At 41.4% G+C, this 14,281-nt stretch overlaps 3 protein-coding genes across 23 annotated transcripts in view; 2 read left to right on the top strand and 1 right to left on the bottom strand.

Moving 5' to 3' along the window:
- Window positions 1-4,752, top strand: part of LOC126925554 (basic-leucine zipper transcription factor A) — a 92,198-nt gene extending 87,446 nt beyond the window's left edge. Inside the window, exon 6 of the transcript XR_007713995.1 lies at window positions 4,544-4,752. The gene's annotated coding sequence lies outside the window, so the exon portion shown is untranslated. The remainder of the gene's footprint in view (window positions 1-4,543) is intronic.
- LOC126925541 (disintegrin and metalloproteinase domain-containing protein 11) overlaps window positions 1-13,806 on the top strand; it is a 73,288-nt gene extending 59,482 nt beyond the window's left edge. For 10 of the 20 annotated variants that reach the window (XM_050741170.1, XM_050741164.1, XM_050741165.1 and 7 more), the window contains 6 exons: window positions 1,774-1,935; window positions 3,814-3,885; window positions 6,998-7,146; window positions 7,399-7,894; window positions 9,811-9,999; window positions 12,974-13,806. In XM_050741170.1, the coding sequence (XP_050597127.1) occupies window positions 1,774-1,935; window positions 3,814-3,885; window positions 6,998-7,146; window positions 7,399-7,894; window positions 9,811-9,999; window positions 12,974-13,586 (1,681 nt within the window). In that variant the 3' untranslated portion in view covers window positions 13,587-13,806. The remainder of the gene's footprint in view (window positions 1-1,773; window positions 1,936-3,813; window positions 3,886-6,997; window positions 7,147-7,398; window positions 7,895-9,810; window positions 10,000-12,973) is intronic. The other 10 variants (XM_050741168.1, XM_050741160.1, XM_050741166.1 and 7 more) reach the window with 8 other exon arrangements.
- LOC126925544 (centrosomal protein of 131 kDa) overlaps window positions 1-14,281 on the bottom strand; it is a 109,403-nt gene that overhangs the window by 93,733 nt on the left and 1,389 nt on the right. The window lies entirely within an intron of this gene.

The following is a 14,281-nucleotide window of genomic DNA, read 5'->3' as shown; positions in this document are numbered from 1 at the left end:
TAGAAATTCTTTTGTATGCGTATATATATATATATATATATATATATATATATGTATGTATTATACATATACATATACATACATATATATATGTATATATATGTATATATGTATATGTACATATATATATATATATATGTATGTATGTATATATATGCACATATATATGTATGTCATATTATTTTTCTTTTTTTTTACGATCCACACGTCGTACATATATATTTACATGTATATCTTTTAGAGTCCGTATTATATTACCGTCTTTCTCTTTTACCATTTCCGCTTACTCTTCTTTTCGTACACTTTCTACTTTTTTTCTTTCTCTCTTTCTCTCTCTCTCTCTCTCTCTCTCTCTCTCTCTCTCTCTCTCTCTCTCACTCATTCTCTCACTCTCACTCTTTCTCTCTTTTTGTCTCGATGTATCTTCTTTTATCGTGCCGATCAAACGCTCTGCATAATCTGCGTCGCAATGAGTCGCTCCGTATCGCTCCGTATCGCTCCGTATCGCTCCGTATATCAGATACACGCCACGCTTGTGCGATCGTGCAAAGATTGATACTCGTTGCAACGAACAGAGACAACACCGAACCAAACCGAACAGAAGAGATATCGAAACGCGTGCCACGAGGAATCGTCCTATTCCATTTGCCGAGCAGGAAATGCGGCATCGATCGCGCGTCTACAGCACGCGTACCGTACCTGATCGTTGCTACGATTATGCTAACGATAAGCAGCTTAAGCGATTGCCGGAAAATTCGCATTTGCCGCGAACCATTTACATTGGTTCCGAATCGCTTTAGCAAAATTGGCTACTCGACGTGTATCGTTACTCTCGTCCGCAAGTAACTAAAGGCTTCTGTGTTTCGTAACCGTTAACTGATATCCTTAACGGTTCGTGCAACAAAGAACGATCGTTTCGATAAACAAAAGGAAGGACGAGACGAGAGACCGAACGATCCGATTCGTATTGGTATCGGTTAAAGGTTGCCGCGTTACAGCGGGGTGATGGCGATCGACCAAAGTGCTACTTCCTTGTTTTGCCGACAATGATGAGCAAACTATGTTCAGCACCGTGGAACGCACGCGTGTGTTACAAAGCTTGGCTCGATACTTTGTCTCGAGACACTTTGCCCGTCTGTTTGTCTACTACGTTATCGTTTGATTTTGAGTATTTGGTTGACGGGTCCACTGCCAGCGGAGGACGAACTCGCACGAGTGGCCGCAAGGCCAGCTGCCGGTGTACCATTCGACTGGTTATCTGTTTTCGTTCTAATGCATGCGATCACGGCTCCCTGTACAAGCCCGTAGACGCGCCCGCTTCGCTAGCGACAACCATTTCATTGCGAAAGAAGATTTTACGGATTGAACGTATATCTACCGTCGATGTATCTGTTACGTTTAGACGTTACTGCTATGTTAGATTTAATTAATCATTAACATTAATATACGTTTTAATATATGACAGTTTATATACGTTTAAACCGGAAACGTGTGTACATAATTATGGTAGAATATCGCGAGCACGTACTTGGCCAATTATATCTTGAACGGGAGTCGACTACGATTCCTTTTCGTTCGGTCGACGCATTTGAAAACGTCATTGTACGCGCAACGATCGATGATCCTCGTGCAACTATCACGACGAAAGGAACGAAGGAACGAAGAAATTCGTTCAAAGTCACCCTCTCGTAGTTTGCATGCGCTTCCTAATCGTTCTTTGTGGTTACCACGATCGCGAGCCTCGCATTCTCGTAATCGGCCAATTTCCCGCAGAAGGAAGAGCACCGTCCAGAAGTACGAGCAACCGTACGTGAAGAAACCGCCGCAGAGGAGTTACATGGTTTCCGAAAATGCCGGAAACCATCATCCGGGACACGCCGTCCTGGACAACGTCCACGACAAGATCCTCAACTTCAACAGTATGCCTAATACCAGGTATGACGATCGTTTCGTTGCCTACCTAGCTAACACAGTCGGGCTAGAGATTGACGCTCGAGCGTTTCACGCGTTTCCTCGTTACGTTTCTTCGGACACGATCGATTCTAGATTCGATCGCGCATTTACCTTCGACCCGATCACCGGCTGATCTTTCGAACGACGCAATTTATATAATAAATATAGGCGGCAGCTCTACTATAGCCCTTCGGTCAAATTTATATACCTGTTTCTCAGTTTCCCCTATCGTTCTTTGTCAGCCTGCTCGCAAACTATAATAGCAATAATGACGATGATAATGGTAACAACAACAACAACAACAACGACGACGACGACGACGACGACGACAATGACAACGACAACGACAACGACAACGACAACGACAACGACAACGATAACGACGACGGCAACGACAACGACGACGACGACGACGACGACGACAACGACGACAAACGACGACAAACGACGACAATAATAATAATAATAATAATAATAATAATAATAATAATAATAATAATAATAATAATAATAATAATAATAATAATAATAATAATAGTAATAGTAATAGTAATAATGACAAAGCGAGAAGCAGCGAAACGAGAAACAGGCTGATCCCAATGATCCTAAGCTAACACGAGTGAAACTTTGGAAATGATCAGAGTACGTGTTCGAGTACGCTTTTAAGAGATAATCTAGGGAAGACCCCTGCAACTAGTGTTAAAAAGGATCCATCAACGATCGCCAAAGACACATCTCGCTTCTACTTATACATTGGTTTTCCATTAATGTTTGCGTCACACGAATTCACGTCACACGGCATTCATTCGACATTTACAAAATCATTCGACGGGGATTCGGTTCGCGTTGCTTTTCATAGACGCAAAAGAATTTTCACCGAGTTCTCGCGACGAGCCATCTTCTCTGTCGTTTCACTCGGCGCGGCGTTCCGAGTTCATCTTGTTTCCTCGAAGCGGCAACAAGTTGCTTTAACATCGTACGCTGAAAGAGATCGAACAATTTTTCCGCAAAATTTACTCGGAAATTTTCGCTTCGCCGCAGAAACAAGTTGGGATATATTTGCGCCACGTTACAGCAAGGTAGCCAAATACGGAGTACCATTTTATTCTCCAAATGTCATTCGCGCCAAATATTTAAAAGTATTTCTCGGCCGGAATATCGCAACAAAGGTTCTCGACGAAGTAAACGCACGGAGGGTATTCAACGAGCGTATCCTGTAACGTATACGTATACTATTCCCATATTTGGTCACTTTGTTCTATGCGCTGTGCAACGAATTTCCAACCGAACGTGTCTCATCCTTCGATGTCGTGGTTCGGAGTCGACGATCTTGGAAAAATTCATCTTTCTCGTTTGATTTCTTACAACTTGTTTCTCTACCGCGCGGTCATGCGTGTCGCGCAACATCGCTCGAGGAAGATCAAAGGAAAACGCGACGCGAACGAAAACGAAGACGACTCGTCGACGATGAGAAATCGAGAACGCCGACACCGTCGACCACGCGATATCTAGCACACCTTTAACCCTTTGTGGTCGTGCATAAGCCGGGTGTTCCATCTCGCAACTTTGGTCGAGAATTCTATCTTTTTTCTGTTTTACGTCTCTCTCTCTCTCTCTCTCTCTCTCTCTCTCTCTCTCTCTCTCTCTCTCTCTCTCTCTCTCTCTCTCTCTCTCTACCTCTACCCCCCTCCTTCCACCCACCCTGCCTCTTTCCCTCCCTGTCTGCTTCTAGAAATCGACGATAGGAAAAGAATAGTTTTCCGATTGCTCGTTTGTTGGCAAAATCGTGACGAATCCGACCGCAAGGGGTTAAATTCGTGATGAAATACCCGCGGCATGCCTATATTAGTATATTTCTAGCCGCGGCGAGACCCAGCGCGTGGTGTTTCGACCCCCGAATAGCGTCGCCACCGCAGACGGGCCAAGAGTCAAGTAAGTCTCATGTGTCTCGCCGTTATGTCACCATATAGTTGATCGATGATCTCAAGACTCGAACACGCTAGTCGTCGAAAACGTGACAGGCCAGCTTCTAGAAAGAATTCAAATACGAATGCGACCAGAAAGTCTGCGATCTTGGAAACTTCTGCTTCGCTGGCCTGACTCGTTTTACCTTATCGAAGCGAGCAGAGATGCTCGGCTCGCGGAATGAATCGCAAACGTTGCTACATCCGCACGGATAAAGATATCGCTCACGAGCGTCAACTTGCGTCGAGCTCGTTCAGCTGAATATCTTTCGCGTGCAGAGGCAAACACATCTACATACACACATCTACGTCATACGCACACCTATACACGTACATACCTGTGTACACAGAGATAGACAGTGGCTCGGAAAAGTATTCGTACACGTACCATAGAAAACTGTTACGTTTATACCGTGCGCGTTCTATAAAACATATCGAAATTTTATTGACACTGTAACGAGACGCAGCTGCCATGTTTCTGTCAACCTCTAGTAATTAACCGATCCACACGCGTCTGATTCGTATAAAAAGATACAAATTTCATAAACTTTGAATTACAATTTCCTTGGTTTTCCAACTAGTAGAGAGACATAGATAGAGAGATAGAGAGATAGAGAGATAGATAGAGAGAGAGAGAGAGAGAGAGAGAGAGAGAGAGAGAGAGAGAGAGAGAGAGAGAGAGAGAGAGAGAGAGAGAGAGAAAACAGTTAAGAATATAACAGCCACGATATACGTACATATGTATGTATGTAAATGTTGCAAGATATACCGTATATTGTAGTAAACTCGTACTTGGTGAAACGTTGGTATACAGTGTAAGCAATCGCTTATTATTACATCAATCGAAATGTTAAAGACGGTCCCGCTCGACACCGAGACCTATTAGGTCTTATTTTTTTTTCTTTTTAGTATTACTTATTAGTATCACGGATGATTGCCTATTTAAATACTTTTCTAATCTCTAGGAAATATACACGGTGATTGAAACGAGGTGTTACAAGCTGTTTCTCAGAATCTAACAAATATATCTATATAACTAAGCGGTGCAGCAAGTCTAATACATGTTTCCGAGGCGAGCTTTCGAGTAAAAATGGAAGATTTTTATAAATGGAAGAAGATGGTACTAATTCAGATACCTCTTACAAGACTGAATCACATTTACTCCAACTATTTTGTTTTTTATCGTACATAGTTATGCCCCCTTTTCTCCCCGGCTCCGTTTTGAAAACGAATTACAGGGAAAACTAAGTTTCTGAGAAAAGTGGTCGTAACGCTACGTTTGGACCAGTCTGTATACTTGCATCGAATGTCTCGCAACTTCTCCATACGTTTTCAGAGCCGATTGAAAATTTGTCCGATTACGATAATTAGAATAGTTGGGTAGTAGTTGGATCTGGATAGTGGCGATAATAGTGGTAATGAGATTTTTTGAAACGTTTCGTACGATACACGTAATATATCCGGAATAAAGTGTACGAATGTTTTCGCGAGCCACTGTACACTGTACATGCGTGCAGAGATACACTGTGATTGTACACGATACGTAAGATGGATTTGTGAACGTGACATTGTTTAACAGCACTGATTAGGAATGCAGTAGTAGCGATAAATTTTGTACAATTATTGAAAAAGCAAACACAAAGAGACGATGAAGGGACTGTCTTTTCGTTTGTCGGATGTATTTTGTTCTTTCCGTTTACCTTTAGATTTTCGGTTGAAAAAAAGATGTTTTGATATCGCATAACGGCACGATGCATTTGGCCCAGATTTTCTACAACGTTCAAGGTGGGCATCTTTCGATTTCCTTCTACCAACGATTTTAAGTAGATTAAGCTCGTAATTCGTTCGCTCATCTGTCCAACGTAGGAACTCGTATACAAAGACCACTTGACTTTTCGCAACGTTCTTAAAATACTTTCCGTTCCGTTATATTTTTCACGGTAGCTGGTACCGTACGGTATAATATTTCGTCGGAAACAGTGGGAAATCTAGTTCTAACGCGATTGCATATTAATTGTCACGTGTGTGACACGCTTCTGATTTCAGCAAGCCTAATTCATCGTCTGCTCTATCGTATCTCTCGACACGCACGTTGTGGTCGATTCGAGTAGAAAAGAGTAAAGTGCATGCACAGAATATTACACGCCATGTCTTCTCATCTTTGCACTGCATGCTTTTTCCTTTCGAATGCGCCGCACAATCATCGACTTTCGTTACTAGTTCGTTAGAACGACTAATTCTTTGCAATTACAGATCACAGAACATATACCTATTTGATACACCGAGCATGCTTCGGTCGTTACTTTTTAGCATTCGCATAGTTTAACGTAGAACGCCCCGACCGCAGCTGTGTAATCGTTTGGAAATACAAAAGAAAAAAAAAAGAAAAGAAAAGAAAAGAAAAGAAAAGAAAAGAAAAGAAAAGAAAGAAAAAAAAAGAAAAAAAGAAAAGAAAAAAAAGAGAACGAGAAATACATACGTTTTGTCACGTGTTTTGCGAGCAAAGGATCAAACGTAGAATTTTCCAATATACCGTTCGCTTCAAGCATGCTTGGATTCGATGAGCCTATAAAATAAACTATCAAGAAAGGGCAAGCAGATTCATTTCGGACGAAAAAGGAAAAGATACGCGTGTACATTTTGTCAAAATTCTCCGCGTTTAACCAGAGTCAAAGGAAAAGACACGATGTCGTGTTCGCGTTCGTGTCACGTTTTAATCGATAGCTCGATTAAAAGTGAGGCACAAACACGAACGTGACCTTAACTACGAGACTGCACCGGTTTAAAGAGAGCCTTCCGCGAGTGCGACCAAATGGGTAGTTTCTGCGAGGCAAAAATGGTCTCACGTCGAATCAAAGACTCGACGTTCAAAGGTGTTCGATTCGAAATTTCGGATTCGATAACGAAATTCCGATTCTCCCATCCGCAATTTCGATAACGACAGAACGCGGTAATAAGTGTAAACATACGTATCGAAATACACCGAACCTATGAACGTTTCGTCTTCTCCGATTAGCTCGAATCGGATTCATCGAGTAGATACAGCGAGATCATATGTTCTTTCACGTCGACATTTTCAGGGAGCATAAATCGCAGGTGAAGAAGCCCGGTATAAGCGAGGAGGAGGGAGATATGGGAGCGGACGAAGTTGTCTCCTTCATCGATCTGCAGCAGAACAATCTTACACAGTTTCGTACGAAGGGAATTTTAAAGAAACACGGTAGTTACGGTATTGCGATGATCGATAGTCGTGCAACCGAGTAAACTAATAGCCGATACGTAAAGGGCAGATGCAACGAGCTCGAAATTTTGTAACACAGCGTTTCCGAACCAAATTTCTAAAAATGTCTACGATTCGACCGTATCGAGCGCGCGAACTGATAGAGCTGGTTGCATCGACCGTTTACGTACGATGCAAATAATACACTTAAGATACACGTACAAAGGGTAAAAATTAACGAAAAGGACGAAAATCGAGCAGGTGTGGGAGTAGGAGCGGTAGCTAACGTGGAGCGTACGTTGGATCAACTGAACGGTTATCACGAGCACATTATCGAGGCACTGAGAATGGCGGCGAATCAACGAGAAACATCGGGAACGACATCGACTGGCGGAAATCCGATGGACGACGAAGCTCTGATGGAACCACTTACGGAAATGCTGACGGAACCACTTACGGAAATGCTAACGGAACCTCTGCAAGATTGCTATCCCACGGATTCGTATCGCAAAGACATCATAAAGCATATCGACAACCAAGCGGACGAGGAGTACGAGGAGCACGAGGAGCACGAGGGGCATATGCAGACTTGCGGTATAATTCGCATACGCACTTTGGAAGACCTAATCAAGCAGCTGGAGCGTCACACGACTATAAACAGAAGTCCGAACGGCTCCGAGGATATGCGCATGTCCGAAAGCGAGGCTGATCGTCCCTACAGAAAAGATTCGTCCGTTTGTAGCGAGTCCTCCCAAGGGTAAGAACTAATGCGAAATACGCGCTTCGCCATGCTTTATGTTCTCATCTCGACGTTTTCGTCGCTTCTACTAGCATTACCTGTCATTCAATCCGATCGGTACACTCTTCTTTCACGAAGCTTCGACCGCGATCGCGACCGAGTTGTTTTTAACTTGGTCGCCAAACCAATTACCAAACCATTTACAACTATATCGCATAAAATCTCTCGTACTCGAGGAAATTTCAACGTACATAGCCGCAAAGCTAAATACGTGTATATGTACTTGGTCGCCAATACTATGGTACTAAGAGAAAAAAAAAACGGATAAATCGGCTATCTGTAGTTGTAGCGATCGGTCTGATATAAGCGACACACACACACACACACACACACACACACGCGCGCGCGCGCGCGCGCGCGCGCGCGCGCGCGTGGCAAGATAAGTATAGCTTCACGGTGCTACTTTCATCTCATCTACTCGTCGTCAACGTAACTTGATCGGTATAACACATCTGACACGCTAGCACCTCACCGTCGCATCTACTTACTCACTCACTTACTCATTTACTTAATATTTTTATCAATGCGTCGTTGCTTACTTTTCTCTTCTCTCGCCAATATGTATTTTTGCTTCCTAACTTTGCGCATATTACAGCATATTACAGCATATTAAAGCATATTACAGCATATTACAGCATATTACAGCATATTACAGCATATTACAGCATATTACAACATATTACAGCATATTATCAGACAAAATTAACAAGCATCTGGATATAGTAGCATTAGCGTAGTTATACGTTACAGGCAAACGCGCGATCACACGGATAATTGGTAAAATCTCGGCGACGTTGACTTGCATCGCCGACCACGTGCAGCTTTCATGAATTTTACATGCAGAGTCTGTTTATACCGTGTCCCTCTCGTCTTACTTTAGTTATTTATGGGATATTTCCAAGCAACTTGAACACGCATTTCTCGATTAGGCTCGGTTAGAGCCGATGGGCCCTCAGACCATCGATATATCAACGGATATCATCGATATTTCAGGCTTTTTAACGTTATTGTACGTGTAAATCCATTTCTATCTAATCGATGACCTTTTGCCATCTTTCTAGCAACTTATATGTCCTTCTTTTTTTCTTCTTTTTATATATATATATATATATATATATATATATATAAACGTTCGTCTTTTTTATCGAAAACTTCAGATAAATATAAATTTACTTCTTCCGTACTTTTAATCCACTTTTGAACGATTTATTAACAGCAACCTTGGCATAAACGCTACGAATCTGTTTTCCAATCTCTTTGGAATTTTTTTGCTTTCGAAAATGAGAAACGATATGCACTTTACTCCGTCAAGACCGAAAGGAGACTGACCAAAGATACGGATAAAGGACACGCGTAGTTCGATACGGATCGACAGTGTCAAAGATATAACGCTTCTCGAGCTGCGTATCGCGGCTAAACCAAATTATGTATTTCGGGTGAACCGGTCGAAAAGCTACTTTCCTCGTCGATCGAAAAGGAACTTTTTCTTAGTCGTCCTGTTGTAACGTACATGAACATAAGAAGAAAAATAATAAGAATAAGAAAGTGTTGAAATGCGTAAGGAAGTAGCTTTCCGATGGTCTCTTTACACGTACAGTAATATCGAGAACCTTGAGATATTGGCAATATACATATGTCTGTCGATCGTTTTCTGTGATCGTCCGAGGACCCTTTGGTATTAGGCAAACGTACATTCGCGAGACGATCGGACAACGAGGAACCATGTAGAAACGAAAACGAAAAGAGAGAAATAGAAAAGAACACGTGCGTGAATGAAAATTGAAAAAAGAAAGAAAAAAGAAAAAGGAAAAAAAAAGAAAAGAAAAAAGAAATGCGATACACTTGTCAAGGAATTGATCCGATTTCCTACGTAGAAGCAGAAGATGTAGCCGCGGCCGTGACGATAACTACGGTAGATATCGTCAGCCATCGTCTCGAAGTCCTTACGGCACCCATCAGCACTCTCAACACTCCCATCAAATGTACAAGGAGGAGGGTATTTATGCAACTGCCGATCCTGACAGGAGCTCGAATACTAGGGGTGAAACACCCGATAGCGAAAGGTATCGCAGATTTTTTCAATACGAACACGAGCTTGGTAGCTTGACGTTCGGTAAAGAGATCTGTGCAAATCCCCCTGGCAATCCTACGAGAGTTCCCCCGAACGCGTTCCGCGGTTAGCGTTGGAAATCCAAGTTCCAGCGTATACACGTGCATACGCTACCGTGCATAAGTATTTAAATAATACTTGTAATAATAGCGCGATAATATCGAAAGACTGATATTTTTCCGTATATTTTCAACGTTACGATAGAGGAACGTTAACGTTCCTCTACTGTTAATTCTCTACTTGTTCCTATAAACGGGTTCCCATAAATCGATACTGAAACAACCGATACACCTAGTATATTTGATAAATAGCTGACACGCGATCAAATCTATAGAAATTCTTCGAATTCCAAGATCTCAACGTCCCACGGATACGTTTAAAGTCGCTTAACTTGTCTTATTTATGCTAATTTATTTTTATTAATATCTAGCAACTGTGTATATGGTTGCCTGAGATGAGATCAAAAACAAATGAAAGATTTACGTAAATAAACGAAACAGCTTTACTTCGACCATTATGTATTCGTATTTTATATTTTATATTTTATACTTTATATTTACAATAATTTGCAACTGTTGAAATACTTATGCACGGTAGTGTGCATATGTAGACGGACTGTGATCGCAGGCCCAAAAGTATCCGAACACTGGCTTATTTTTCGGCAGATGTATTTCGATCGCAAAATCATGGACGAATTAAACTGCGACCATTTTATCCTTTATAATCATCGTATATTATTCGTATATAATCTACGTATAACGACATATTATAACTCGGTTTAATCGATTTTTCAAAATCAATATGCGTTATTAAGTGCTGACGTTTGTAAGTTTTAGACCTTATAAAATTATTCCGTTGCTTCGCCAACTTTTTGCCTTTAGATCTTTTAATTTTGCAATTGTAAGTCAGATAGAAAGATCATAAACGTTGCTTCGAATCGATCAAAGTGTCCGGTTACTTATGAACGGTAGCACCTACAATTCCCATCGTCATGATGAACGCGTATTCAGATAAGGATTGGTGCATGCCCGAGTGAAAGCTACTCGCCGAAATTGCTCGATGGGTTTACGAATTTACGGTTTTTACGGATCGAATAGAAATCCCAAACTTCGACCAAAGAGATCTCAACGTCCGACGATCGAAACGGAATATAAATAGACTCGGCATACTTCCGGGCTTTTACATCTCTATATACGTACAACGAGAGTTGCAAGTCCGTTTTTAGCCAGCTATTATGTACTTGTTCGAGGTCACTGAATGAGCACAATCGAAAGCGCTCACCGACCACCGGTATAAAAGTACATAAAGCATACAGGTATCCCGAAGCTGATGAAAAATTGTACCGTTGCCTCCAAAGTTTCCACATGACAGAAGGAAGACAAGATACGATCAGATTCGACAAAATTCAACACACCAACCTTCGCATGCCAATTTTAGTTAATTTTATCCTTTTAGTTGCTTGTGTGCAATGCGCTGTGAATGTGCTGCAAATTACGTACGAGACGTCTGTTATTTCTATTTATACTCGCGAATGGCCAGAAACCCGAGTTAAGTTGTTGCAAGCATTCTTTGCGTATATCCGTGGCAAAGTGGCGATAGTGGAAACTTGCGAGTCACGAGCGATACTCGACGAGCCCAGAAGCGACTCTCTCTTCTTTTCCGCAACGAATCTCTTTAAAAAGCAACGTCTACGTTTACTCGACAGGCGGTTATCAACGCGGTTCAAGACGCGCTAGAACGACGCCGCACTTATCCTTATCTGAAGATTTCCTTCCTCGTCGATCTATCATCACCTTTACGCTTTAATCGTACGACAATGCTACCAAACGATACTTGAATTACCTCTGTATTCTATATATGTATATGTATGTACATACTTTTCACGTGCCGTAACTGTTGGTAGCCGCAACTGCAAGGCTTCGCACGTGCGCAATAGCTAGAGAAAGCTTACTCTTTACGCAACACATGGATGCGTGTACGCACGCGTTATCCTCCCACGCAGCGCATGAAAACAGCTCTAATATCATTTTTCGATCAAATTTTTTTAAGTAATTCATGAAAATAAAGTTTTCAAGATAAATCTTAAAATATTGAATAACTTAATTGGAAATTGTCTAATACGTGTTAACATTTTCATAAAAAAATTGGAAATTTGACAGAATAGGGAAATTGATAAAATCCGATATGAAGCCGATATAATATTTTAAAGAACCGAAACCGAAACCGAAACCGAAACCGAAACCGAAACCGAAACCGAAACCGAAACCAAAACCGTAACGGATATAGACAAGAACTATTATATCCACTACAGATACAATTCGAGCCCCGCAACTGTTTCGCTCAGAACCGATATACAATGAGGGACAAAAGTGTTCGTGCAGTTGCAACGTAGATATAAACAAATCAATATTCTCTATATCCAAATTAGATATATCCAAATACATAATGTCATGTACATTCATTGCACAATTACACTTATTTGTGCAATATTGATTCGATATAATATTATATGTAATACACCATTACGTACATTTCAGTATATTTAATAATATAGAGAATATCGATATTTCTATTTCTACGTTTCAATTGTACGAATGGTTTTCTCTCGAAAGAAAAAACTATAGAACGAACAGTTTGAAACAGTTATGTTCGGGATCGTTTTAATCTCTGCTTCGACGAAACTGGAATACGACGTTTTACCATTGAACTTGGTTGAGAAAATCGGTAACGCGTGCATACACGGTTCAGTTGTATACGCGCGGATTCGTGTGTTAGAAAGGGAAACGAAAGGTAAGTTTAAGCGTGGGAAGGGCGAAGGATTAGAAGCTTATCGGCGGGGTAAAATCCGCGTGTCCGCAGCGTGTGTATGCAGCATTAGTGGTCGTGGAATAGATCCAATGGGCTCGTGTAATCTTGTTATTTTCTAGTGATGCATTTATTCAAGCTCAACAACTAGCCCGACGGACTAGTGTGGACGGAGTGCAACACCGGCTACCACAGCAGCCGCCGCCGCCGCCGCCGTCACCGCCACCACCTGCAATGACTGGTAGCACGGTGCAGTTGCTACAGCTGCATCATTCTCAACGAAAGCATCGTCAACAGCCGCAGCAACAGCATCATTGCCACCATCACGCGCAGCAGTCGCAGCTCCAGCAGCAGCAGCAGCAGCAGCAGCAGCAGCAGCCGTCGTCGCAACAACATCAAGGTCAACACCAACACCAACAACAACACCACCAACTGCCGGTGGAACAACTGCCAATACAGCAGCGCGGCTATTATTCATCCTCACCCCACAATGATAACGGTCTCGATAACGACGAGACTGAAAATGCTCAATCCCACCAACAAAAGCTCCCCGACGTTCGTGGAATCGATGTTAATCACTTGCCTAATATTAACAAATGCCCACTAGACGATAATTTTAGTCTAGATTGTAACATAAATAATGGTTCCCCTAAAGAATTAAATACCAACAACACTAGTGATAACGAAAATACTGCCCTACTGCCCCCTTCGCATTTTCCCGAGTACAAGCATTGATAATTATTAATCGATGACAGATAGTGTCTATAAAACATAGTGGTGTGATTTAATCTCGAACTCGCATTTTATACTGAATAGTGTAAATAACGATAAACTATTGATCGCAACATCAAGAACAACAAAAACAACGGCAAACAGGTATTAAATTATATGAATTAAAATAATCTATATGAAATGTTTATTAATAAACATTAGTAAAACGATTTACTCGAAGAAACGCATCGCTGTTATTCGTATGTCCCCCTTTCCAAGTAAAATATCTTGGACTACTCATCCGGTGGATCGATTCAAAAGTATAGGACGAATTTTAGTCAAAGCATTAGGATAACGACCAATATTTATATTCTACATTGTTCTCTTTTACTAAAACGCTCTTTTAACTGAAACCCTACTAGCTAATAGTATATCCAAAATCTAATAATACGTCCTCGGCTTACATTCCACTTTGAATAGTATTATAAATGCTTTTCTCCAAAACTAGTAACTCTGGCTTATACTCTCTCGCCCGCCCACCGGATATTTATTCCCGACTTATTTACAATCATTTTATAGTTGATTGTTTTACAGTTGATTGTGCGATATCCGAAAAATAGGAAAACTAGTCGAGTCTATCCTATCTTTTCTCCCTTTTTCCCCTCTAATCTTCTTACAATCGATCAATTCCTGTTTCTTACGATCAATCCCATATATAT

This window comes from Bombus affinis, chromosome 16 (genome assembly GCF_024516045.1).
Source record: "Bombus affinis isolate iyBomAffi1 chromosome 16, iyBomAffi1.2, whole genome shotgun sequence".
Taxonomy (NCBI): domain Eukaryota; kingdom Metazoa; phylum Arthropoda; class Insecta; order Hymenoptera; family Apidae; genus Bombus; species Bombus affinis.
Note: the sequence above shows the minus strand (reverse complement) of the source record. Positions and strands in the feature narration are given on the sequence as shown.